The sequence below is a fragment of the Bos indicus x Bos taurus genome, chromosome 8, assembly GCF_003369695.1.
Source record: "Bos indicus x Bos taurus breed Angus x Brahman F1 hybrid chromosome 8, Bos_hybrid_MaternalHap_v2.0, whole genome shotgun sequence".
NCBI classification, from domain to species: Eukaryota; Metazoa; Chordata; class Mammalia; order Artiodactyla; family Bovidae; genus Bos; species Bos indicus x Bos taurus.
In genome coordinates this window covers 84,621,101-84,647,187 of record NC_040083.1, presented here as the reverse complement: position 1 = coordinate 84,647,187, position 26,087 = coordinate 84,621,101, and the positions used below count along the sequence as shown (strand labels likewise).

General features: G+C 47.8%; 1 protein-coding gene across 8 annotated transcripts in view; it reads right to left on the bottom strand.

The window, feature by feature from the left end:
- Positions 1-26,087, bottom strand: part of WNK2 (WNK lysine deficient protein kinase 2) — a 147,033-nt gene that overhangs the window by 26,427 nt on the left and 94,519 nt on the right. For 4 of the 8 annotated variants that reach the window (XM_027550329.1, XM_027550330.1, XM_027550334.1 and 1 more), the window contains 7 exons: positions 12,064-12,887; positions 11,812-11,881; positions 9,881-9,963; positions 9,093-9,784; positions 7,654-7,868; positions 6,591-6,779; positions 5,765-5,863 (listed from right to left, as the gene is read on the bottom strand). In XM_027550329.1, the coding sequence (XP_027406130.1) occupies positions 5,765-5,863; positions 6,591-6,779; positions 7,654-7,868; positions 9,093-9,784; positions 9,881-9,963; positions 11,812-11,881; positions 12,064-12,887 (2,172 nt within the window). The remainder of the gene's footprint in view (positions 1-5,764; positions 5,864-6,590; positions 6,780-7,653; positions 7,869-9,092; positions 9,785-9,880; positions 9,964-11,811; positions 11,882-12,063; positions 12,888-26,087) is intronic. The other 4 variants (XM_027550331.1, XM_027550332.1, XM_027550333.1 and 1 more) reach the window with 2 other exon arrangements.

The following is a 26,087-nucleotide window of genomic DNA, read 5'->3' as shown; positions in this document are numbered from 1 at the left end:
AGCATGATTCCCTACACACCCCCAGTCTCCCAAGAGAGTGCCCACCACAGCACCATTCCCAGCCCCTCACTACGGAAGGCAAGACACTGTTTCCTGTGCTTGGGGACAGGGGCAAAGGCTTATTGGGGAAAAGCTGTACTCATTGGTTCAGAAACCTAGCACACACTGAGCTGCACTTATTTTGGTTCATCCTGTTGTGTTCGCTGAGGCTGACTTGGTAAAAAGAGAGGTGATATTCAGTTGGGGTCTGTAATGAGAATAAAACAGAATTGGGCCAGGCAGGAGCAATCCAGACTGATTCTCAGTGGGAACTCTGAAAAGTTTTTGCTGCTCTGTGTCCTGAGATGGACCACAGCTAGAAGCACAAAGCCCTTTAGGGGTTCCAAGGTACAAAGGGAGGAGGGTCCTGGGCTCTGTGACTGTGCATGTGAACACAGATTTCCTAGTCAAGATCCTGGGGTTGTACTGTCCTCTGAACCACAGCAGTCCCCTACAGACGACCCTGGGACCTGGGACTAAGTACTCTGCCAGGTCCCTGCAGTCTAACCATAACAGGTTCTTTCAAAAGGCTGCTCTGTGCCTGCCTGGCAGCTCCTAGTGTTGCTAGAGCTCTGCATCCAGAGCTGTCTCCTATCACCCTCATGGGGAAGAGAACACACGAGCCAGCCATAGAAGCTGCCTGCTAGAGGGAGTCTGTACCTGCGATCAGCCTGAAATTAGGGCTCCAGACCGATCTTTCTGGTTACCCAGGCAGGGTCAAAGCCATCAGACACCAGGACACCGTGCTCAGAGCCAGAAAGCAATACCAACCCACACCCCCACTGGACACAGCCTAAGGGATGGAGCATAGCTCCTGGCCGTCCATGCCCTGGCTGAGCACGAGCCCTGAGGTGACCACAGCCTGGTCAGCTCCGAGCCCTTAGGGTGGATCTTTAATACAAATAAACCAGATTTGTATCCCTCCACACAGGTCACACTGTCTGGCTCTACAAAACCACAGCTGAGCAGGCATCATGTGGCTAACCAGTCCACACTCACGCCAGAGCCCTGTCCATCCTCAAGTGGCCCCCTGAATCTCGTCCCCTGTGTCTGTTCCCTGTCCTGAGTCCTGTTCTAAACACACACCATGCAGACAGCCTCTGATGAACAAGTCCCTACCCAGCCCTGCTGAACCCACACTGTGCTAGTATATACATCGAGTTCCTGCCTACAGAGCAGGAAGGAACAAGGCAGCTGCAAGGAACATCAAGCTACAAGGGAGCAATGCAAGGGCAGCAGGCCTGCACAGAACCCACAAAGGGCCCACATGGGACACACCAGGGGCCCACCTGCGGCCCACAGGATACCTACATGGGACCCACACAGGCCTATGGGAAGCCAACATCAGGCGCACATGGGGAATAATGGTTTTCACCAGCCCCACCCCCTGGTTTCCCATGAAGAGAGAGTCCTCCCCATAGCACTTCCATCCTTAGCCAAGGCTTGGCAAAAGCCAGCTTAGCAACCCCAGAAATACTCCGAGAAGCCTCCACATGGGCAGATGCTAGGGATCTGGGGCTTGGCAGCCTCTCCCAGCTACTGAGAAAACTGTTCTTCCCAGACTGCAAAGGAGCAACACGCTGGATGACCGAACATCTCATCCTGGTGCAGCTCGTGTCTGCAGGATCCCCCACAGCCAGGCCAGGAGTCTCAGGCATCGCCCAGGCCTGCATGCAATGAGGCCCCCCACCCCACTTGCCCCTACATTCACTTTGGCATGGAAACAGAGGCGGCTCCAGGTATGGATGGCCAGCCCTGTCAGGCACCCAACGCTGTTTAGACCCTTGGAGTGCCAGAAGGACACCTCAAATCCCAGGATACACGATGCAGGCAAACTGCTCAAGAGGCGGGCCAGGGCAGCCACTATCACATCTGCCCGGGCCAGGCCCTGCAGCCACTATCACACCTGCAGTTTATCAAGCTTCAAACACTAACGAAGTTCACAAGGAACTGGGGACAACAGCCTCAGTGCAGACCAGCCAGGGGCCTCCCCGCTCCCCTCATGTCAAGAGGCGAGTCCGCCGGTCAGCCCTGCACCTGAGAGCGGCATCACGTGCTCTCTTCCGGCACAGGAGACACACAAGACACAGAGACAAAACATCATCCTGGGGTCTCTGGAGCAAGCCACCTAGATCCGAGCACGGAGCTGAAACTTTTCTGGGAAGCATGAGCAGGGAGGAAGGGTGTGTCTCAGCTCTACCCTAGGGTGACTCCACCCTGAACTTCATTCCACTCGGTAGGCCCGAGTGGCACAGGGCCTACCCTTAGGACAGTTCATCCTGAATGCCCGTAGTGTAGGCTGGGGCTTCGTGAGTCCCCACAGGGAGGGGCGAGAATAGTCCCAGGTGAGGGAAGAACCTGGGGGGCTGCACTGCAGCACCTAGCGGTCCCAGAGATAAACTGGCTACAGCGTGGATGACATCCGGCCTGCTGCTGATGGACATGAGAAAAGCACAGCAGACCTCACTGTTCGTGTGCACAAAGAAAGGCTTGGCCCTCGCCCGTCTCTGTTCTGATGAAGAGCGGGAGCGGGGTGGGGGGGGCGGGCAGGGAGGATCAATGGGTCTGACCACAGCTTCTGACTAACAGGACACAACCACTTTCTGAACATGGCCTCACACCCCTGACTCCAAGCTTCCTTGAAGCCTCCACTGGCTGCAAGGAGGGCTCTGTGCCCAGAGCCTCACTCCCAAGTCTGCCCTTCCCTGAGTGCCAGCACGCCTACGGCTCTGAGGGCTGGCCTGTTCTGGTGCCCACCCTACGGCAGCACCCAGGCTTCACCCTCCCCTGGCTCTCTATCCTGGGCATGGCTGCTTCACCACCTCAAGTTACCTCCCCACCTCCTGAAGCTGCCTGCAGCTCCACCCCAGGTGCTCCCACCCATCTCCAACCCCTCTTATCTTCACGCTTCATGGAAGCTGGGACCTTCTTTGTGTACTTCAAAGCTTAACACAGGTTTTATTTTCCTAGAGTCCTGTCTCCTGTACAAACTGAAAACCTTCTCTTGGCTTTACCTCCTGCTCTGGGCTGGACCAGTTGCCCCCGGCAACCGCAGAGCCATGGCCTTCAGCACCCAAGCTCAAGCTCCCTCTGCCCTTGCAGCCAACCCAAAGTCCCCCTGCCTCTCAGCCTTCAGGGGCTGAAGCCAGCCCTAAATATTTCCCTCTGATCTCTCACTGAGGCATGTGTTCAGCCTCTTCTCAGAGCACAAAGCTCTGTGGTCACCCAGAAACCGGCAGACTACAGGTCCAAGAGAACCCCCTACAGGGCTCAGCAAATGCCAGCGCACGTGGGACAGGATGGGGAGTCCTGGGGAATCCCACCCCGTTAAGAGTGGCAGTGGCAGGGGCACAGGCTCAGCTGGAGGCTGCAGTGAGCGGGTCCAGGGCAGGAACCCACAGTACACCCTCCTGACCAGCAACCTCAGAGCATGTGGGGGCCACGATGTGGCCCAAAGACTAGGAGCTCAGCCATGCTGCTGCTCCTGCTAAGTCGCTTTAGTCATGTCCGACTGTGCGACCCCATAGACGGCAGCCCACCAGGCTTCCCTGTCCCTGGGATTCTCCAGGCAAGAACACTGGAGTGGGTTGCCATTTCCTTCTCCAATGCATGAAAAAGTGAAAAGTGAAAGAGAAGTTGCTCAGTCGTGTCCGACTCTTTGCGACCCCATGGACTGCAGCCTACCAGGCTCCTCTGTCCATGGGATTTTCCAGGCAAGAGTACTGGAGTGGGGTGCCATTGCCTTCTCCGAGCTTAGCCATGGTATGCCTAAAAGGGCCACTGTGTGAAAACAGGCAGAATTACTGGATTCATAGCATCAGAGGAAATAAAGCCTTATAGGCCAGCATGTACCACCACCTAAAATTAATCTACGTAGGCCAGCTCCCTGTTTGCCACCAAGCCTTGTCACACACATTTCTTTCTTCCTAGCCACACACACAAGTAGTGTGGTTAGGGGAAGACATATTCTCATCCCTTAAAAACTGAAAGTGGTAAAGTGAAGAATTCTATCTGATCCTGATTCTTTGTCCCTATTGATCCTCAATTTTTTTTATCTTGAAACAATAATTAATAATGATATAAATGAAAACCCTTAAAAAAAGTAGAACCACCTGAGTAGAAAGGTAGCCTGGCAATGACCTCAGGGGCACATGGTACTCTTCACTCACATTTTTACCCCAAACGCCCTGCTCTACTCTGCTTCCCACACCTGGCTGGCCACCCTCAAGCAGTGATACACACACTTGTCCGACTAGGAGATGCCTGGAGATGCCTAGAGGTGCAGGTGCCCTCACCACAGCTTCCCAGGCGAGAGCCAGGCACACACAGGCAGAAGAAAGAGGATTAATGGGTGATGTGTGAGGTGAGCAGGGAGCCAGGATGCATGCAGGCCTCCCAGCCCCCTACCCAACTTGGCAACTAACCTGCAGACCCAGACACCTGAGCAGAAACGGGGGAAGGTGGGGGTGCTATTAGTAGACAAGGAGCACTGGGCAGTTCCCGAGCATTTCTACACAGTCTTATGCCTCTGACCTGTCCCTCCCGGGGAGGGTGCCAAAGTCACTCTGATGGGGATGGACACTGAACTCTGATGGATGCCTGCCATGGATGTGGCCTCAGATCCCAACAAACACAATGTATCTTTATTGTACCAGCAAAAGCCAGAGGCCCTAAACCAGCATGTACAATCCAATGGGTAAAAAGCTTAACACTTCTGTTGAAAAACAAAAACCTGAAAACCTCACAGCTTCTGAATCATTGGCCAATTGGCCTGAGGGATGAAAACGGTTTTGGACAGCCTGAGCAGATGTGCCATTCCTGGACATGGAGTCCCTGGGTGCTAGCAGTGTGTTCCAGGGAGGCAGATGATGACTGGGACTTGAGTTTTGATTTAGCAGAGCTTTGGGGAACTGAATAATTGACTTCATCTCTGAGGTCGGTGAGATGAGAGGGAAATACACCAAGTAAAGTGTTCCAGCTAGAGAGAAGGCCAGGAGGGGCCGGGCCCACACACAGGCACAGCAGGAGGCCTGGAATCATGTCTCTCAGGGTCAGAGATTCCTGACGTGACAAGAATGGAGGGGGCTGGGGCATCCTAGCTGGAGCACGTTCTCTCAGCATTTCCACATGCAGGGAGTGGGGCAGTGGGTTAACAGTACTGGATGTTGTGATACGGCCCTTGTACAGAAGTTACACCCTCCAGTGACCTTCTAGAACTGTCTCGGCTCGCTACATGCATGTCTTCAGAGTCCAGACACGTGTGAAACACACCATGCGTCTAGAGAAGGCCGGGGTTGTCTTTTTGTTGTCGCTGGAACTGGGGACAGCAGACGTGTAAATCTGCCACGATTGCAACAGAAATAAAACTACGTCCAACATAAAAAAAAGAAAAAAGAAAAAAAAACCAAAACACTAAACAAACAAGTGACAGAAGAAATGCAGAGCACCCCGGGGCCTGGGGCAGAGCGCCAGGGGCTGGGAGTGGGCAGACCACTGCACATGCTTTTGGTGTCCAGGCATGAGCCAGCCAAGAGCATGCACTGGCGCTTTCTGGGGCTAGAAGGGTGGGCATGGACGGGGTTCCATTTTTTGTATCAAGTACATGATTTCAATGGGGGTGGGGTAAGGTGTCCTACAAAATGTATGGAAGATAATGAAGACAGGGAGGGGCAGGGGAGAAACCAAGGGCCAGGAGGTGATAAAATACAAAAGAACAAATACAGACAGATGGACACAGACACGGGTCCACTGAGGAATCGAGCGCGAGGTTTGCTACTAGACTTATAGGTCACTCTCTCAGACGTTGGGTGGTAAACCGTCCAGCCTGCAAATGAATATAGAGGGAAGAAAACAAAGAGACAGGCATCAAGTACAGTCTCTGGGATTCCTCCTACACACCACCAGCCACATCAGCCTCTTCACTTAGCATCCACGGCTCCACCTAGCCCAGCCCAGAGGACCACAGCCACTGATCACATAATGGAAAGGAGGCAATGTTGGAGCGGAAGAGAAGCGGACCCCAGGAGAGCGTGCGGGGCAGGGTGGGGGTGGGCACCGGCAGCGGTCACCACGACTTCTCTGGAGAGAGATGGTGGGGGTGGAGCACCTCATCGCGTAGCTGCTGCATCCACGGCAGCGGTGACGAGCATTTCCTCCTCAAGGCCAATCTCCCAGCTCGAGAGCTGTGCCCTCGTCCCCCCAACTGGCCCTCCTGACGGAAGGACCCATGTTTAGTGGGGAGTGGGGGAGGGTGGGGGTGGGCCAGTGCCTGGGAACCGGCGCAGAGCACACAGCAGATGCCACATCTGACCTCTCAGTGGTCCTGGCGCCTTCCCCAGGCCGGCTCTTGCAAAGCACACCTCCCTCTGAGCTGCTTACAGCAAGACTTGATGATGGGCAGGCCATCCACTTTTCTCATTCAAAATCTACATCTAACGTTTCTTTTTCCTTAAGAGGCTGTCGGCAGCCTTGGCCGCAGCTCACGTCCCCTCTATGCCACACGGGCCCTATGAGGCTAGCACATGCTCGGAGACGGGCGAGCTGGGAATCACCTGGGCCGTGCGCTCCGCCTCCATCACTGGCCAAGCCGGAGCAGATGTCTGCAGACAGGGAGGCCCGCACGGAGCAAGGCTGCTGAGTCTGAACTGCCTTCCCACATGGGTCTGAAGCTGCTGTGGGCCCTGCCCCAGCTTGGGCAGGGTCCTTAGCAGGAGGGGCTCTGCTGCAGTCTGACAAGTGACCTGGGTTGGGGGGAGAAGGGGTGACAGGCACGATGAGGCACCACAGGACAGACCAGCCAGCTCAGGCCATGTCTATCCTCCCTGCTCTTTGCTGGGTGACCTTGGGGAAGCTGAGTCCCTACAGGCAATGGGTACTCTGCTGGATCACCCATGTGCAGTTGCCAGGAAGATCGAAGAAAATGACCACTGTTTCCACTGGTGCTAACCTACGTTGTGCAAATGCTGTGAAAGGACCACGGCCCATCTGCAGATGTACACGTGGGCTCAAAGGGGACCTGTGGATTTCCTCACTCTCTGAAGTCTCGTGTTAGTTAGGAATTGATACGGAATTCATGTAATTTTGGGTAATCCTAGAAATTCTTGGGTGTGTATCCTGCAGGTTACCTGCAACATGGAGAGGGAAGGCTTAAGGTCAGCTCACTGCTGGCTTCCCACCTGATGCATTTGGGGCTTTCAGCTCACTGGGTCCCCACCCCAGAGTTGTGGGGGCTTGCGGTGTGTACTCTTAGTGCCTGGGCATTGTGGTTAAAGGCTGGGGAGCAAGGAGGGTCCCTATCATCCTCTCCCTCCCCCAAGGCAGCTCTCAACCCCCACTGTCAGGGGCTGACATACATCTGAGAAACGGGATCACAGGAAGCAGGCCCCAGCCCGGGCAGCACTCTGCAGGGAGGAGCACACTGCAACCCACAGGCAGCTGGGACTCCGGTTCTTCCCTCCTGGCAGGAGGGATGGAGGCCTTGGCTCTCTCGGGCCTGAAGACACTTCCTTGCTCCAATAAAAGGAGATTCAGGAAGTGCTCTTCCAAGGCCTAGTGCCTGCCTCCCATCTGCCCAGCTCCCACGTCTGAGGGTGGCTAGGAGGGCCCTGGGCCAACCTGTGCTGGAGGCCACGACTTTGAGCTGCTGCACCAGGGGGCTCAGCAACTTCCCCGCCTTCAGCTTGCTCTTGCTGGTCTTTCTCCGGCGGCCAATGGGTGGGGCCGTGTGGAAGAGGCCTAAGTTGGGGGGTAGCGGCTTGCCTAGGCGGCGGTACAGGGCCTCAATCTCCTGTTTCTGCTGACTTTGTAGCTCTGAGATCTCCTTCAGATGCCTGTAGGAGGGAAAGGAAGAGGGAAGCCAGGTGGGCATTCTGGTCATTTCCAACATGAGGCCCCTCCAGGAGAGCCCAGGACTGGTAGGATGGGTATGAGGAGTAGAGCCTGCAGGGTAGGCTGGGCAGACAGGGCATGTGCAGGGGACATAAGGGCATTTAAATGTCACCTTCTGTTTACACCTAAGCCAAATGGGAGTATCACTGAGACCTCTGGCATCAACTCACCCAACAACAGAACTGCATGGAGACCAGCCTAAAACATTCAAGTTTTTCAATATATCCAGACTTGTAACATTGCTGTTTTTTTTGGGGGGGGGGGTGGGGTGGACGGGGGGAGGATATGAACAGCTTCTCACGTTTATGCTTACAATACAAACCCTACTCATAAACATGGGTGAAGAGACAAATAATCAGGGCTCAGAACTGGAAGGCTGCCTTAGCTTATCAGGCAAAGAAGTGTTACTTCCTCCATGTGAGGGAACACAGCACAAGAGGCCTCTCAGAGGAGAGGAAGCCTGTACAAGCGAGTCTACAGAAAATGTTAGCCAGGGCCCTGGGGCTCCAGCTGTGCCCAGGAGAGCCTGCAGCGAAGGCTGACCCCACAGGCAACAGTATTCCTGAGAATAGAGCCAAGACGCCAGGTCACATGGGTGGGAAGCTGCTGTTAAGACTTGGGTGGAATCACTGGCTGTGGGCAAGGGCAGTTTCTAGAAAAGTCTAGGAAAGGGCTGGGTGGTCCCAGTTGGCCTTCCTCAGGGAGCATGCAGCTAAGGCTAGGGCCCTCTCTGCACAGCCAAGAGTAGAAGAGAGCACGGGCTTCTCCGGCCCATGTCTCCATTTCTGGGTCCCCTCCAAGAGCCCACAGCCACTCCTTCCCAAGGATTCCAGCCTCTCCCGACCTTAGTCACTAAAGTGTGGGGCCCTCTTGTCCTGAAGGAGACTTCATGGCTTAGCTGTATCTCAGTGACCCTGACCACAGCAGGAGCAGGTAAACTTGCAGGGGGAGAGAGCAAGCGCGATCAAGGCCTATGTGTGAGACTGAAGGAGGAGGGGAGGTGTGGGCCCCAGAGACCAGGGACCAGATCTGACGGCAGGGACACTGCCTCTGCCCTGTCACCCAGCCCAAGCAGCTCAAAGCACACTTGGCAGGACGTGGACTTCGGCTCCCGGACACTTCCCCTGACACCATAGCCCAGACCTGACCTGTTCCACAGAACCTACTTCTCCCGAAGACTCTGCAGCTCTTTCCTGATATCAGCATCCTCAATCTCTGAGTCGTTGTCACTGCTGATGTAGGATGACTGGGAGTGGAAGGAGGTCACGCTGATGGTGGGGACCTTCACACCCATCCTGCTGGGTGTCTCCAGGCATGGGGAGCCAGCCCGAGAGGACCTCTGCAGGAAGGCAGCGGCCTTCTTCACAAAGTCACTGGCCACACCACCACTGCTGCTGGGCAGGGAGGCATGCTTCTGCACAGAAGGCCTCCTGCGAGGGGACTCATCCCCAGAGTCACTGGACAAAGGCTCTTCCATGCCGACCTCGATGGAGGAGGCCGTCTGTGCCCGCCGCACAGCCAGCTTCATGTCTGGGCTGCAGGGAGCCTCGTCCAGGTAAACGTCAGGTGGGGCTGAGTACCGCAGGCTATTGGGGGAGGCCAGAGTCCACTCATCCTGGGTGCTGACCACTGAGAACCGGCCCACGGTTTTGGCTGGCGAGCTGCCATCCTGCTGCCCTGGCCACTTCAGAGGGGATCCTGATACCAGAGTGCTGTGTGGCTGGGGTTGGCTGTCCTGGCCACCCTCAATCAACATCCCCAGGCAGCTCTGCATGGACTCAGCCAAGGTTTCCCCAGGGACCCTGCTGGTCCGGTCTGTGGGCTCCAGATGGGCAGGGATGGCAGAAGCAGGGACATCCTTGGGAAACAGTGGAAAGGAAAAGATTCCACGCAAACACCATCAGAGAGCAAGCCCGCCAACCCACTGAGCATCTCACTGGAGAAAACTTCTTACCTGGGGGGCACGGGGTGCTGTGCGCGAATCTGAGGCCACTTGTGCTCCCTCACGGCCAAGCGTGTGGCTCAAAGATGATTCAGCTGTAGGAACGTTAAAACCGTTACTCAGGCTGGTGCAGAGAACAAAGGCAGGAATGACCCAAAAGCAGCCATCCAGAAGAGAAAGGGAGTGGCAGTGAGAAGCGGCGTGTGCAGCTGGAAAACAGAAACTACTGACATCCTAACCCCATCACTTCACAGGAGATGCCCTGTGATTCAGAAAAGGGGGGGGACATCAGCCCAATCCTACTCAGATCCCTGAAGACCCCTGCTCCAGACCCCCAGGCACAGCCAGGCCTTCCACGCACCTGATGACCATCGCCTGCCTTACCTGTCCTCTCTATACCCCTGATGTGCCCTGTCTCACCTGACAGCATCGCCTTCTCTCTCCCTGACATGTTCTGATGATAAAAGGGTCTTACGAGGTCCAGGAAGATCAGAACAATCAGGGTGACTCCTAATCCTGCTGCTCCAAAGTCTGTGGAAGGTCCCTATCATCTGAGACTGTCTCATTTCCCCATCTACAGATGAGACATTTGACCAGCCTTCCCGGGTTGCTGTGAAGAGTAAACAACAGAAGCAGAAGGAGCTGATGTGTGGAAGCCTGGCCTGAGTTGGGACCTGCACATAGCAAAGAAAACCAGAGCTGTGTGTGAGCCTGAGCTGAACTGACATGCTGCCGTGTGCAGGGGATTGGGAGAGGCATGACAGGGGCTGAAAGAGCCTCCAGCCAGGCTGGGGGGCTGCCCCCACACAGATTCCTGAAAAGACCCAGATTCATCTGTCATGCAACCCCAACTCTAGGCAACACACAATACTCCTCCCTACACGACTATGGTGAAGATCATCCAGTCTTGCTTTGCACACCTCTGGGGACAGGAGGCTCATTACCAACTGCACTCTATTTCTGATCAGCTCTGAAAAATTGACTTTTTCCAAACTAGAATCTATCTCTTAGAGTTTCCCTGTCAGTTTCATACTCTGGAAGGCTCCGGCACTTGAAGGCACTGATGCTGCAGAAGGCAGCTGCCCATGGTACACAACTCACAGAAAGAAGGCAGAAGGAGATGGAGAGGGCACTCAGGTACAATCTCTCACCTTCTCCCTTGCCCAGCCCACACCTGCTTCATCCCATGATCCTTATCTTCCCCAGGTAAACATCATATGTTACGGCTTCTGACTCCAATCCCAGAAGCCCCACCCCTCTAAAGTGTGGCATCTATAAGAATGCAGTGTCCTGGGGTCCAGCCACAGAATCCAACGGTCCACGCCCCTTGTTCTGTGATCTGGGAGGACTATTCTTGCCACTGATACACACCCATGGTCCCATTACAAGGTCAGCTGGATCCTTATCTTGCCCATCTCCCAAGAAATTCCAGGCCAAGAAAGAACCAACACCTTAGATCAGACCAACTCCCTTGTGCTAAAACATATGTGTTCAGGTAGTGAAATGAGAACTACAGCAAGAATTCCTGCAGAGATGCACAATACTCAGGAACCACAGAAGAAATCCTGTTTCAGAATTTCACAGATGGCTCTAGCCTGGCAGCTTCCACAGACCTGCTGGAACTCCCCAGCCCCAGCCCTGCATTCTGTCCAAAATAACCACAGTCACCTTATAACCTCCTATAGAAATAGGAGCTAGGGGTATCCACCAGAATATACTGAGAGCACTGGGGAGCCAGACAGGCCCTGTTAAGATCCTAATGCCCAGTCAATAGGGCTTTCACCCATTTCCACAGAGGGCCTTCTCTTGGAGTGTGAACACATGGTTTGTGCTAGAACTGCTTCTGCCACATCTGGGTCCCACTCAGGATGCTGTGGGGATGAAGGGTAGAGAAGCAGAATGTTTCAAAGTAAGGAAGGCTGGTAACACCTATGGCTTGTTACCTGTCACTGACAAGGACACGGACTGCTCCAGTGTGACCTCTAATCCAGGGGCCACTTCTGACTTTTCCAACTGAAGAAAGAAACACAAAGAAAGAGCTATGAGCCTTACTTGCTAACATCTCTGTAGCAAAACTGCAAATCCTCCCCTCCAGTTCAAAGGATGGATTCCTCCTCCCTAGGCAACTTGAGCAAAACACGCGTGGGTGGGTCAGACATGAATTGCCTGGAGACAGTGCCTTGGGCAGTACTCACCGCAGGTTGGGGCAGCAGGCCCAGACTGCCCCCGGAGGCCTCTGTACGGGGCTCATCCCCTCTTGGGGGTTCCAGGGTGAAGTCTCGGTCACCTGCCTCTACAGGGGTCCCGGCGGAGGCTGAGGAGGTGGGCACGTGCTCCTGGTAGAGCAGAGTCCTCAGCTTCTCGTCCAGGCTCTTGATGGTGCTGTCCACAAAGCCCACCCTTGGGGGCGGCCCTTCTCCATCTGACTCCAAGGTTGAAGGCGGCTGAGGTGGGGCAGTGGGTGCCAGCGGGGGACTGGGGAGCTGGGGAGTGGCCAGACTGATTGCTCCCACCACAGTGGGGAGTGGGGGAAGGGGCTGGCTCACAGTGGGCTGAGAGGCCCCGCCAGGGGCACCAGATGTGGGGGCCAAAGCTGACAGGGGCTCCCCCTTGGTGATGGGCTCTCTGGCTAAGGCAGGATCCCCCAGACCCATGGGGTGAAGGGGGGCCTCCAAAGGTGGGGCACAAGGCCCTCGGCCCATGCCAGGGGACTGTGCAGCAAGCTGAGCATCAAGAGTTTCCATTAATGGCCAGGGAGTCTTATGCTCACTGGCTGGCCCCTGAGGGGTTCCTGGTCCCCCTGCCTGCATGGCAGGCCCCGTTGCTGGCTCCAGCTTAGGACTGGCAGCTGGTGGGGCCATGTCTTGGGACAGAGCAGTCACGGGAGGGGATGATGGCACCAAAGGGGCTGGTGCACCACCAGGAAGGTCCCTGGGGCCTGCTTGGCTCAGAAGCTGCAGATCAGTTGAGAAGCTGGGTTTCTCCTTGGAGGATAGCTGGTCTTTAGAGGGTGCTGAATCTAGAACAAATAGGAAAAATGCCTCTATACTAACCTATTCTGGTCCTATTCACCTGGCACTTTGCTAGCTAAAAAGATGCCTTCTTTGGGCTGGTAGTGCTCTATATACCAGTCCTCTTCTCCTTTTCTCCAACATGCCAACTTCATGCATGTGTTAGCTCCAGCCCGAGGCTCCTTGCACATATCTTCCTGTGACCCTGCTTCCCACCTCAGGTTGTGTTCCAGAAGTGTCCCATTCAGCCGCACTAGCACATCCCATCTTCCTTCTGATTTTTCTGTAGCACTTAGCCATTGGGCATAACCTATCCCTGTCTGTCGACTGTCTTTCCATGCCCCCATGTGCCAGGCGAGCTCCATAAAAACAGCTTTTATGACCCTTGCACTGGCCCATTCCACAAAACTGTAAAATGAAATTATAAAGTCTTAAGTAGCAAGCAGTACACATTCCCCTGCCCTGGAGAGGACAGTAACTTCTGATGAGCCAGACACCATGCTCTGTAAGATCAGAAGCTCGGACCAGAGAGAGGAGATCAAGATGAAGGAGTAGAAAGACAACAGGTTCATCACCCTCTGTGAACACATCAAAAATACATCACAGGTGGAACAATTCTCACTAAAATCAAACTGAAGACTGGCAGGAAGCCTTTTGTACAATCAAGGCTGTAAAGATCCACACTGAATCAGGTAGAAAGTGATCAGGTCAGAACTGATGGCCCTAGAAGGGGACACAGAGGTAAAGGGGGATTACATGGGCTTGGAGATCCTCCCTGAGGAGTGAGTGGTAAGAACCACACATTAGACATCCCATCCTGGGGTCTGACACCGAGAAGATGAGTCCCCTTGGTTGATTTGAAAACTAGTGGGACTAACAGGAGGGCTGTAGGAAACCTAGAATTTGCTCGTGAAGAGTGTGAATACTCTTTGTTTACTCCTAGGAGCAAAACAGAGGAAGCAGACTGAAAGTGCCTGGGACTCTGGTCAGTCTCCTGCAACTGATTCAAGGCATGCCCTAGACCACACTGAGCACGCACTCCAGCACCATGAGCTTCAGCACGGCTTCCCACTAGGTCAAAGGCTGCTATGGTGGAGGATAGTGTGCATCTGTGGGAGACAGAGCAGGCTCTTACCCAGCTCTGCATCTGGTCGGGGCTGGGGTGGGACAGCCATTACTGGTGTTCACAGAAGCGGCAGATCAGGACAGACTGGCGCTCTGAATGGTGTGTAGGCACAGTACAAGCACACACACTGGCCTATACCAGGTACCACTCAGATCCTCTTGCTCTAGTACAGATCTCCGCTGGAGCAAACATTTCATTGTCAGGAGAGTGGGGAGCACACACTCACAGGGAAAGGAGGCAGCTTGAACTCCACCCTCAGGGATTCTGCTCTAGACTTTGGGACCAGACCCCACCCTTGATAGGGCTGTGATGACCAATGAGCATACAAGAAGCCCCAGATCATACCTGGCTCTGCCTCTAGCCTCTCCATCTCCAATCCTACCTACCATCAAGGTGATACCAGCCCACACACTCTGGGAAAAGATATGACCCTGCTTACTTCAGACCCAGCTCTCCCACCAAAGCCACTGGGCAGAGACAGACTGAACAGAGATGCTCCCATACAAGTACTGTTCTTTAAGACCAAGACAGGTAACTGTTTCACCTAATTTCATAGAGAAAACAGATGTTAAGCAAAATGAGAAGACAGAGGGATTTCTTTTATATGAAAAAAGGAGAAAACCCCCTGAAAAAATAAAGAATAAAATAGATAAATAATTTACCAGAAAGAGTTCAAAGCATTAGTAAAAGAATGCTTAATGAACTAAGGAAGATAATAGATGAACACAGTGAAAATTTTAACAAAGAAGTAGAAAATACCAAAAATAAAGTCATCAAATACAACAACTGAAATGAAAAAACACCAGAAAGATTTAACAGCAGACTAAGTGATACAGAAGAATGCCTAAGAGAGCTAGAAGACAGAATAATGGAAACCACCCAATCTGAACAGAAAAAGAATATTAAAAAATTAGAACAAGTTAAGGGACCTCTAGGACAATATCACGGAGAAGGCGATGGCACCCCACTCCAGTACTCTTGCCTGGAAAATCCCATGGATGGAGGAGCCTGGAAGGCTGCAGTCCATGGGGTCGCACAGAGTCGGACACGACTGAAGCGACTTAGCAGCAGCAGCAGGACAATATCAAGCATACTAACATTTGCATTATTGAGGTTCCAAAGGAGAAAAGGGTAAAAAAATGTATTTGATGAAACTATGACTGAAAACTCTCTGAACCTGAAGAAAAATAGATATCCATGTACGGTAAACATAGTGTCCCAAACTGACAGAGACATATACACCAAGACCTACCATAATTAAAATGGTAAATGTTAAAGACAAAGAGAGAATCTGAAGGCAGCAAGAGAACAACAGAGAGTAACATATAAAGAAACATCCATAAGTCCATCAGCTGATTTTTCTGCAGAAACTTTACAACCACAAGGGAATGGCATGACATACCGATAGCGCTAAAAAGGAAAAATCTAAAACTTAGGATAATCTACCCAACAAGATTATCATTCAGAATTAAGAGACAGCTAAAGAACTTCTCAGATAAGGAGAAACTAAAAGTTTATAATATTTAACCCAACTTTAAAGGAAGTCTTAGCCTTCTCCAAGTGGAAAAAAAAGGGTACAACAAAATGAAAGAATTTATAGGACGGGAAAATCCCACCAGTAAAGGAAAATACACAGTATATACAGCAAAGACTGTGGATCAAATGCTTATATAAGATTAAAAGACAAAAATTAGAAAGTCGACTATAACTACAACAAACAGTTAAGGGATACACATGGAGATGTAAAATATGACATAAAAAACACAAACTATGGTGACTCCTCTGGGGGTCCAGTGGCTAAGATTCCATGCTTCCACTGCAGGAGGCACAGGTTCAATCCCTGGTTTGGGGAAATAAGATCCTGCATGCTATGTGGCACAGCCAGAAAACAAAAACAAAACAAAACACCCACAAAATGTGGGGGAGACGAGTAAAATAATGGAGACTTTTTTAGAATGTGCTTGAACTTAAATGACTTAAATGACCAGATTAAAATAAATAGATATTTAAGTCAACATATATGAACCCCATGGCAACCACAAATCAGAATCCTACAGTAGACACACAAAAATAGGGAGAAAGTAACACAAGCATACCACTAAACAAAATAATCAAACCACAAAGAAAGAAACTAAAAGACCATGAAAAGAACACAGAATGAAAAAATAACCCAGAAAACAAGTAACAAAATAGCAATATATACATACCTATATATAATCACTTTAAGTGTTAATGGGGTTCAATCCCTGGGTTGGGAAGATCCCCTGGAGAAGGAAATGGCAACCCACTCCAGTATCCTTGCCTGGAAAATCTCATGGACAGAGGAGCCTGGTGGGCTGCAGTCCATGGGGTCACAAAGAGTCAGGCACGACTGAGCGACTAACACTAACTAACTAACTAAATGTCAATGGACTAACTAAATGTTCCGATCAAAAGACATAGAGGAGATGATTAGACAAAAAAACAAGACCCATCTATGTTCAAGAGACTCTCTTTAGAGTTAAAAATACACAGACTAAAAGTGAGGGGATGGAAGGAGATATTTCACGGAAATGAAAATGACAAGAAAGCTGGTAGCAATACTCATATCTTACAAAACAGACTTTAGGAGAAAGTCTATAAATAAGACAAAGGCCATTATATACTGATAGTGATCAATACAAGAAGAGAATATAACATTCATTAATATATATGCACCTAATATTGACTACACTAAAGCCTTTGTGTGGCTCACAACAACTTTGTGTGGCTCACAACAAACTGTGGAAAATTCTTAAGGAGACACGAATATGAGACCACCTTACCAGTCTCCTGAGAAAACTGTATACAAGTCGAGAAGCAACAGTTAGAACTGAACATGGAACAACTGACTGGTTCCAAATTGGGAAAGGAGTATATTGTCACCCTGTTTATTTAACTTCTATACAGAGTGCATCATGTGAAATGTCAGGCTGGATGAATTACAAAAACTGAATCAAGATTGATGGGAAGAATATCAACAACCTCAGATATGCAGATGATACCACTCTAAGGGCAGAAAGTGAAGAGGAACTAAAGAGCCTCTTGATAAGGGTGAAAGAGGAGAGTGAAAAAGCTGGCTTAAAAGTCAACACTTAAAATACTAAAATACCAGGTCCCATCTAGTCCCATCACTTCATGGCAAATAGAAGGGGAAAAATGGAAATGGTGGCAGATTTTATCTTCTTGGGCTCCAAAATCAGTGTGGACAATGACTACAAGCCATGAAATTAAAAGATGCTTGCTCCTTGGAAGAAAAGCTACAACAAACCTCGACAGACATTTGTTGGCAAAGTGATGTCTCTGCTATTAAAAGCAGAGACATCACTTTGCCAACAAATGTCTGTCTAGTCAAAGCTATGGTTTTCCCAGTAGTCATGTGTTGAAGTGACCATAAAAAAGGCTAAGTGTGAAGAACTGAAGCTTTCAAACTATGGTGCTGGAGAAGACTGCTGAGAGTCCCCTGGACAGCAGGGAGATCAAACTAGTCAATCCTAAAGGAAATCATCCCTGAATATTCATTGGAAGGACTGTTGCTGCAGCTCCAATACTTTGGCCACCTGATGCAAAGAGCTGACTCACTGGAAAAGATCCTGATGCTGAAGACAAAAGAAGGGAGTGGCAGAGGACAAAATTGTTAGATAGCATCACCAACTCGTTGGACATGATTTGAACAAACTCTTGGAGATGGGAGAGGACAGAGGAGCCTACACTCCATGGGGTCACAAAGAGTCAGACATGACTTAGCAACCGAACAAAAACAAATGCAGGTGCACCTGAATCTGGAAAGTAAATATTAATGGTCAGAAAAAGGAAAAATTGACAATAGAATAAGAATAGAAGATTATAACACTTCACTTATATCAAGGGAGAAATCATACAGACAGAAAACCAGTAAGGAAACAGTGGTCTTAACATTAGACCAGTTGGACTTATTATATACTTTACTAGCATGTGAGATGAGTGCAACTGTGCGGTAGTTTGAGCATTCTTTGGCATTGCCTTTCTTTGGGATTGGAATGAAAACTGACCTTTTCCAGTCCTGTGGCCACTGATGAGTTTCCCAAATTTGCTGGCATATTGAGTGCAGCACTTTTACAGCATCATCTTTCAGGATTTGAAATAGCTCAACTGGAATTGCATCACCTCCACTAGCTTTGTTCATAGTGATGCTTTCTAAGGCCGACTTGACTTCACATTCCAAGATGTCTGGCTCTAGGTCAGTGATCACACCATCGTGATTATCTGAGACATGAAGATCTTTTTTGTACAGTTCTTCTGTGTATTCTTGCCACCTCTTCTTGATATCTTCTGCTTCTGTTAGGTCCATACCATTTCTGTCCTTTATTGAGCCCATCTTTACATGAAATGTTCCCTTGGTATTTCTAATTTTCTTGAAGAGATCTCTAGTCTTTCCCATTCTGTTGTTTTCCTCTATTTCTTTGCATTGATCGCTGAGGAAGGCTTTCTTATCTCTTCTTGCTATTCTTTGGAACTCTGCATTCAGATATTTATATCTTTCCTTTTCTCCTTTGCTTTTCACTTCTCTTCTTTTCATAGATATTTGTAAGGCCTCCCCAGACAGCCATTTTGCTTTTTTGCATTTCTTTTCCATGGGGTTGGTCTTGATCCCTGTCTCCTGTACAATGTCACGAACCTCATTCCATAGTTCATCAGGCACTGTATCTATCAAATCTAGGCCCTTAAATCTATTTCTCACTTCCATGGGCTCCAAAATCACTGTAGATGGTGACTGCAGCCATGAAATTAAAAGATGCTTACTCCTTGGAAGGAAAGTTATGTCCAACCTAGATAGCATATTCAAAAGCAGAGACATTACTTTGTCAACAAAGGTTCGTCTACTCAAAGCTATGGTTTTTCCTGTGGTCATGTATGGATGTGAGAGTTGGACTGGGAAGAAGGCTGAGTGCCGAAGAATTGATGCTTTTGAACTGTGGTGGTGGAGAAGACTCTTGAAAGTCCCTTGGACTGCAAGGACATCCAACCAGTCCACTCTGAAGGAGATCAGCCCTGGGATTTCTTTGGAAGGAATGATGCTAAAGCTGAAACTCCAGTACTTTGGCCCTCATGCGAAGAGTTGACTTATTGGAAAAGACTCTGATGCTGTGAGGGATTGGGGGCAGGAGGAGAAGGGGACGACAGAGGATGAGATGGCTGGATGGAATCAGTGACTCGATGCACATGACTTTGGGTGAACTCTGGGAGTTGGTGATGGACAGGGAGGCCTGGCATGCTGCGATTCATGGGGTCACAAAGAGTCGGACATTACTGAGCGACTGAAATGAACTGAACTGAACTGAAGACATTCCATCTAAAAACAGCAGAATATACATTCTCTTCAAGGGCATGTGGAACCTTCTCCAGGACAGATCACATGCTAGGCCACAAAACAAGTCTCAACAAATTTAGAGGACAGAAATTACATCAAGCATTTTTTCTGACAATAATAATATGAAACTTGGGCTTCCTGGTGGCTTAGAGAGTAAAGAATCTGCGTGCAATGCAGGAGACCTGGGTTTGATCCCTGGGTTGGGAAAATCCCTTGGAGAGGGAATGGCTACCCACTCCAGTATTCTTGCCTGGAGAATTATATGCATAGAGGAGCCTGGTAGGCTATAGTCCATCTGGTTGCAAAGAGTCGAACATGACTGAGCAACTAATATTTTCACTTTTTCACTTTCCATTTTTGGGACTTATTACAGGAAGAAAAATGGGGAAAAAAACAAAAATATGAAGACTAAATAGTAGGACATTATAAAAACAATGGGTCAATGAAGAAATCAAAGAGGTTATCAGAAAACATTTGGAGAATTGAAAATAAAAGTACAACTTTCCAAAATCATGTGACACAGAAAAGGGAAGTTCTAAGAGGGAAGCAATAAAGGCCTACCTCAAAAAGGAAGAAAAATCTCAAATAAACAACATCGGTTACTGTCTAAAGGAATCAAATAACAAAGCCCAAAGTCAGCAGAAGAAAAGAAATAATTAAGATCAGAGAAGAATAAAATAGAGACAAAAAAAAAAAAAAACAAAAACACCTCAACAATATAATAATCAATGAAAACAAGACCTAGCGTTTTTTGCCTTTTTTTTTTTTTTAGGATAAAATTGATGTCTTTATCCAGGCTCATTAGGAAAAAAAGAGAGGACTCAAAATAAGAAATGAAAGAAGAAATAATAAAACCAATATCAAAGAGATACAAACAATCATACAGCAACAAATTGGACAGCCTAGAATAAATGGATAAAAACCCTAGAAACATACAATCTTCTAAGACTGAATCAGAAAGAAATAGACAATTGGAATAGACAGGTCAATAGTAGTGAAACTGAATTTGCCATCAAAAAACTCCCAGAAAACAAAACTCCAGAACCAGACAGATGACTTCACAGACAAAATTCTACCATATAAAGAGAGCTAATACCTAGCCTTCCCAAACTATCCCCAAAACGGAAGAGGAGGGAGCATTTCCAAATTCATTCTAAGAGGCCACCTTTACCCTGATACTCAGAAAAATACATTTACAAAAGAAAAAAATTATAGGCCAACAACAGTCATATAAAAAGATGGTCAACATCACTAATTATTAGAGAAATGGAAATCAAAACTATAATGAGGTACCACCTCATACCAGTCAGAATAGCCATCCTTGAAAAGTCCACAAATAATAAATGCTGGAGAGGACATAAAGAAAAGAACCCTCCTACACTGTGAGAGAGAATGTAAGTTGGTGCAGCCACTATGGAAAACATGTATGGAGGTTCCTCAAAAAGCTAAAAGTAGAGTTGCCATATGATCCAGCATGTATCTGGAAAAAAAACTATAATTCAAAAAGACACATGTACCCCTATGTTCACAGAGCACTATTCATAATCACTGATACATGGAAACAACTTAGATGTCCTTCAACAGATGAATAGATAAAGAAGATGTGAGATATATACAAATACTACTTAGCCATAAAAAGAACAAAGTAATGCCATTTGCAGCAACACAGATAGAACTAGAGATTATCATACTAAGTGAAGTTTAAGTTAGAAACAGAAAGACAAGTACCATATAATATCACTTATATGTAGAATCTGAAATATAACACAGGGGCTTCCCTGTTGGTTCAGTGGTTGAGAATCCACCCTCCAATGCAGGGGACAGAGGTTCGATCCCTGGTCTGGGAAGATCCTACATGCCCTCACATGCTAGAACCCACGTGCCACAACTGCTGAAGCCCACACACCTACACCAAAGAGTAGCCCCTGCTCTCTGCAACTAAAGCTCATACTCAGCAACAAAGACCCTGCACAGCCAAAAATAAACAAATAAATAACTTAAAAAACAAAATATAACACAAATGCATTTATCTTCAAAATAGAAATGAACTCACAGACATAGATAACAGACTTGTGGTTGCCAAAGAGTAAGCGGACTGAAGGAGGGTGGATTAAGAGTTTGAGATTAGCAGATGCAAACTATTATATATAGAATGGATAAACAAGGTCCCACTATATAATACAGGGAACTATATTCAATTTCCCATGATAAACTATCACAGAAACCAATACCAGACAATGCTCTGTGGTTGGGTAGACCAGCTGAAATTGATAACAATCAAATTGAGACATTAACTGAGAACAATCAATGTTATACCACATGGCAGACAGCTGACACACTCAAACTATCCAAATCAAGCAATGAAAATCATTTGCACCAGCTTGGTTATGTTAATAGCTTTGATATTTGGGTTCCACATAAGTTAAGCCAAAAAAAAACCACCACAAAAACCTTCTGGACCATACGTCTACATGCGATCCTCTATTGAAATGCAAGAAAAACATTCCATCTTAAAAACAAATTGTGAAGGGCGATGAAAAGCGGATTCTGTAAAACAATATAGAATGGGAGAGATCGTGGGGCAAGTGAAATGAACCAACACCACCAACCACACCGAAGGCCAGTCTTCATCCAAAGAGGGTGACGTTGTGTATACAGTAGGACTGGAATGGAGTCCTCTATTTACGAACTCCTTCAGGAAAACCAAACAACTGGTTCCAATAAGTACTGCTCCCAATTAGGCCAACTGAAAGCAGCACTTGATGAAAAGCGTCCGAAATTAGTCAACAGAAAATGCATAAACTTCCATTAGTATAACACAAGACTGAATGCTTCTTTGATGATCAGGCAAAAACTGTTACGCTTGGCTGGGAAGTTCTGATTCATCTGCTGTATTGACCAGACATTGCACTGGATTTTTGTTTATTTCAGTTTTACAAATTCTCTTAATGGAAAAATTCCAACTCCCTGGAAGACTGTAAAAGACACCTGAAAGAATTCTTGCTCAAAAAGATAAAAAGTTTTGGGAACACGGAATTATGAAGTTGCCTGAAAAAAGGCAGACATTAGTTTTTGCCACAGGCCTGGGAAAAAGGTGATTACGTGTTTTTAAAAGAAGCTGAATAAATGATCCCTGATTTCACTTCTGGGAAAAAAAAAAAAAGGAAGCCTACTTTTAGCTGGTACAAACTCAAACAAGCAAAAATTTGCTTCAGAAAACCTTGTTTTGAGATAAATTTATTTACTTCAAATGAAAAATTAAGCTATTGTGCCAGCATTATGATACTTCTTTAAATATTTACAAAAACTGGACAGGGCACGGCTCTTAAAGATGACTGCAGATTGGAATCATCTGGAAGGTACAAAAGAGAGTGATGCTAGGTCTCACGTGTGGAAATGCAGATTTCACTGTGTAAAGCAGGGCCTGGGCTTCTTCAGTATTATTGCTTTTCTTCCTCTTTTATTCTTTCCCACTTTTTTCTCCTCCCTGTTCTCTCTGTTTTCTCTCACCCTCCCTTCCTGCTTCATGTCTGCAATATTTGTGATTTATAGGAAAAACACGTACGTGGTGTTCATCCATACCTCCTGGCTCACAGATTCCCCAAATCCTTGGATTCTCCTGAGCATTAAGAGCACTAATTATACATTACGAGTATAATATTTGGCCTCTTGCCCTCAGTTCCTGAAAATGCTTCAGGGAAGATGACTTTTGGGTCCCACCCAAGGGTGGGGACTGGGTGCCAAGAGAACTAACCATGTGATCAGAGGGTTAGAACTTTCAGTCCCAGCCCCTGATCAAGAGGGAAGAGAGGCTGGAGGTTGAATTAATCACCAATGGCCAATGATTTAGTCAATTGTGCCTATGTAATGAAGCCTCACACTGTTTATTTAACTTATGTGCAGAGTGCATCATGAGAAATGCTGGACTGAATGAAGCACAAGCTGGAATCAAGATTGCCAGGAGAAAATATCAATAACCTCAGATATGCAGATGACACCACCCTTATGGCAGAAAGCGAAGAAGAACTAAAGAGTCTCTTGATGAAAGAGGAGAGTGAAAAAGTTGGCTTAAAGCTCAACATTCAGAAAACGAAGATCATGGCATCTGGTCCCATCACTTCATGGGAAATAGATGGGGAAACAGCGACAGACTTTATTTTTTTAGGCTCCAAAATCACTGCAGATGGTGACTGCAGCCATGAAATTAAAAGACGCTTACTCCTTGGAAGGAAAGTTATGACCAACCTAGACAGCATTAATTAAAAAGCAGAGACATTACTTTGCCAACAAAGGTCTGTCTAGTCAAAGCTATGGTTTTTCCAGTAGTCATGTATGGATGTGAGAATTGGACTATAAAGAAAGCTAAGCGCCGAAGAATTGATGCTTTTGAACTGTGGTGTTGGAGAAGACTCTTGAGAGTCCCTTGGACTACAAAGAGATCCAAGCAGTCCATCCTAAAGGAAATCAGTCCTGAATATTCATTGAAAGGACTGATGCTGAAGCTGAAACTCCAGTACTCTGGCCACCTGATGCAAAGAACTGACTCATTGGAAAAGACCCTGATGCTGGGAAAGATTGAAAGCAGGAGGAGAAGGGGACAACAGAGGATGAGATGGTTGGATGGCATCACCAACTCAATGGACATGAGTTTGAGTAAACTCTGGGAGTTGGTGATGGACAGGGAGGCCTGACATACTGCAGTCCATGGGGTCGCAAAGAGTCGGACACACTGAGCGCCTGAACTGAACTGAACTGAATGCTGCTGCTGCTGTGCTAAGTCGCTTCAGTCATGTCCGACCCTGTGTGACCACAGAGACGGCAGCCCACCAGGCTCCTCTGTCCCTGGGATTCTCCAGGCAAGAACACTGGAGTGGGTTGCCATTTCCTTCTCCAAGCCTCCATAAAATCTCTACAGGACAAGGTTCAGGGAGATTCCAGGTTGAACACATGGAGATTGGAGAGAGTGGTGAGCCTGGAAAAGGCACAGAAGCTCCACACCATTTCCCAATGCCATCCCTTATATATCGCTTCATCTGGCTGCTGATTCTTATACTTAAACATCCTTTTATAATAAACTGGTGATCCAGTAAAATACATGTTTCTCTGAGTTCTGTGAGCAACTCAAGCAAATTAAGGGGTCACGGGAAACCCTGATTTATAGCCAGTCAGTCAGAAGTACTGACTGGAGAAGGAAATGGCAACCCATTCCAGTATTCTTGCCTGGAGAATCCCAGGGATGGAGGAGCCTGGTGGGCTGCCATCTATGGGGTCGCACGGAATCAGACACAATCGAAGTGACTTAGCAGAAGTACAAGAAACAACCTTAACTTGCAATTGACATCCTAAGTTAAAGGATGTCTGTTGGAAACTCCAGTTTGTACCAAGTTGGTTAGATGCCCAGATAACAACCTGGGCTTGTGACTGGCATCTAATGTGGAGGGTTGTCCAGTGGAACTGGACTCTTTACCTCTGGAATCTGATTCTATCTCCAGGTAGAAAGTGTCAGAATTGAGTTGAATTCTCAGACACCTTGCTGGCATCTGAGAATTGCTCACTGGTGTGGGGCAGCCTACACACACATACAAAGTTGGAATTGGGTCTGGGAACCCATTTACAATGTCCTACTCTACACTGGGCTACTGAGGACCTCCAGCAGGATACTGAAAATAAATAGTGATAATGAGTATCTTTATATTGCTCTCCATCTCAAAAAACAAAAAACAAAGCAGCACATCACCATTAAGTATATTTGCTGTTGTTTTTAAAACAGATATCCTTTGTCAGATTAAACAAATTCACTTTTATGTTTATGTTCCTATTATTTAAAGTCATTAATATATGTTGACTTTTATCAAATGTTTTCCTCCATCTGTTGAGATGATCATATGCTTCTTTAATCTGTGCCTCTGGCAAACCACCACTCCACTCATTGGTTCGATGAGCTCAACTTTTTCTCCCTCAAACTCCACATACAACTGAAATCAAGGAGTATTTGAATTTCTCTGCTTGGCTTATTTTACTTAGTATAATGACTGTGATTTCATCCATGCTGTCACAAATGGCAAGATTTCCTTCTTTTTATGGCTGAATATGCCATGTTTTCATTATCCATTCAACTAGTGACACTTGATTGTTTCCATATCTTGGCTACTATGAATAATGCTGCATGAACATGGAGATGCAGATATCTCTTTGAGACAGTGATTTCAGTTCCTTTGGATAAATACCCAGAAGTGGGACTACTGGAACATATGGCAGTTCTATTTTTAAAGTTTCAGGCCTTAAGTTTCAGTCTTTAATCTATTTTAAGTTGATTTTTGTGGGTGGTGTGAGACAGATACCCAATTTCATTTTTCTCCTTTTGGATGTCCAGTTTTCTCAGAACCATTTATTGGAGAAACTAACCTTTCCCCCAGCTGTGTACATGTGGTGCCCTTGTCATAGATTAGTTGACCATATATGCTTGAGTGTATTCTGGGCTCTCTGTTTTGCTGGTCTGTGTCTATTTTCATGTTAATACCATATGCTGTTTTGATTACCATAGCTTTACAATATAGTTTGAAATCATGAAATGATATACTTTGTTCTTTCTCAAAACTGCTTTGGCTATTTGGCTTTTTTTGTGATTCCATATGAATTCTAGAATTTTCTATTTCTGTGAAAAATGACACTGGAATTTTGATGGGGGTTGCATTGAATCTGTAGATAAGTTTG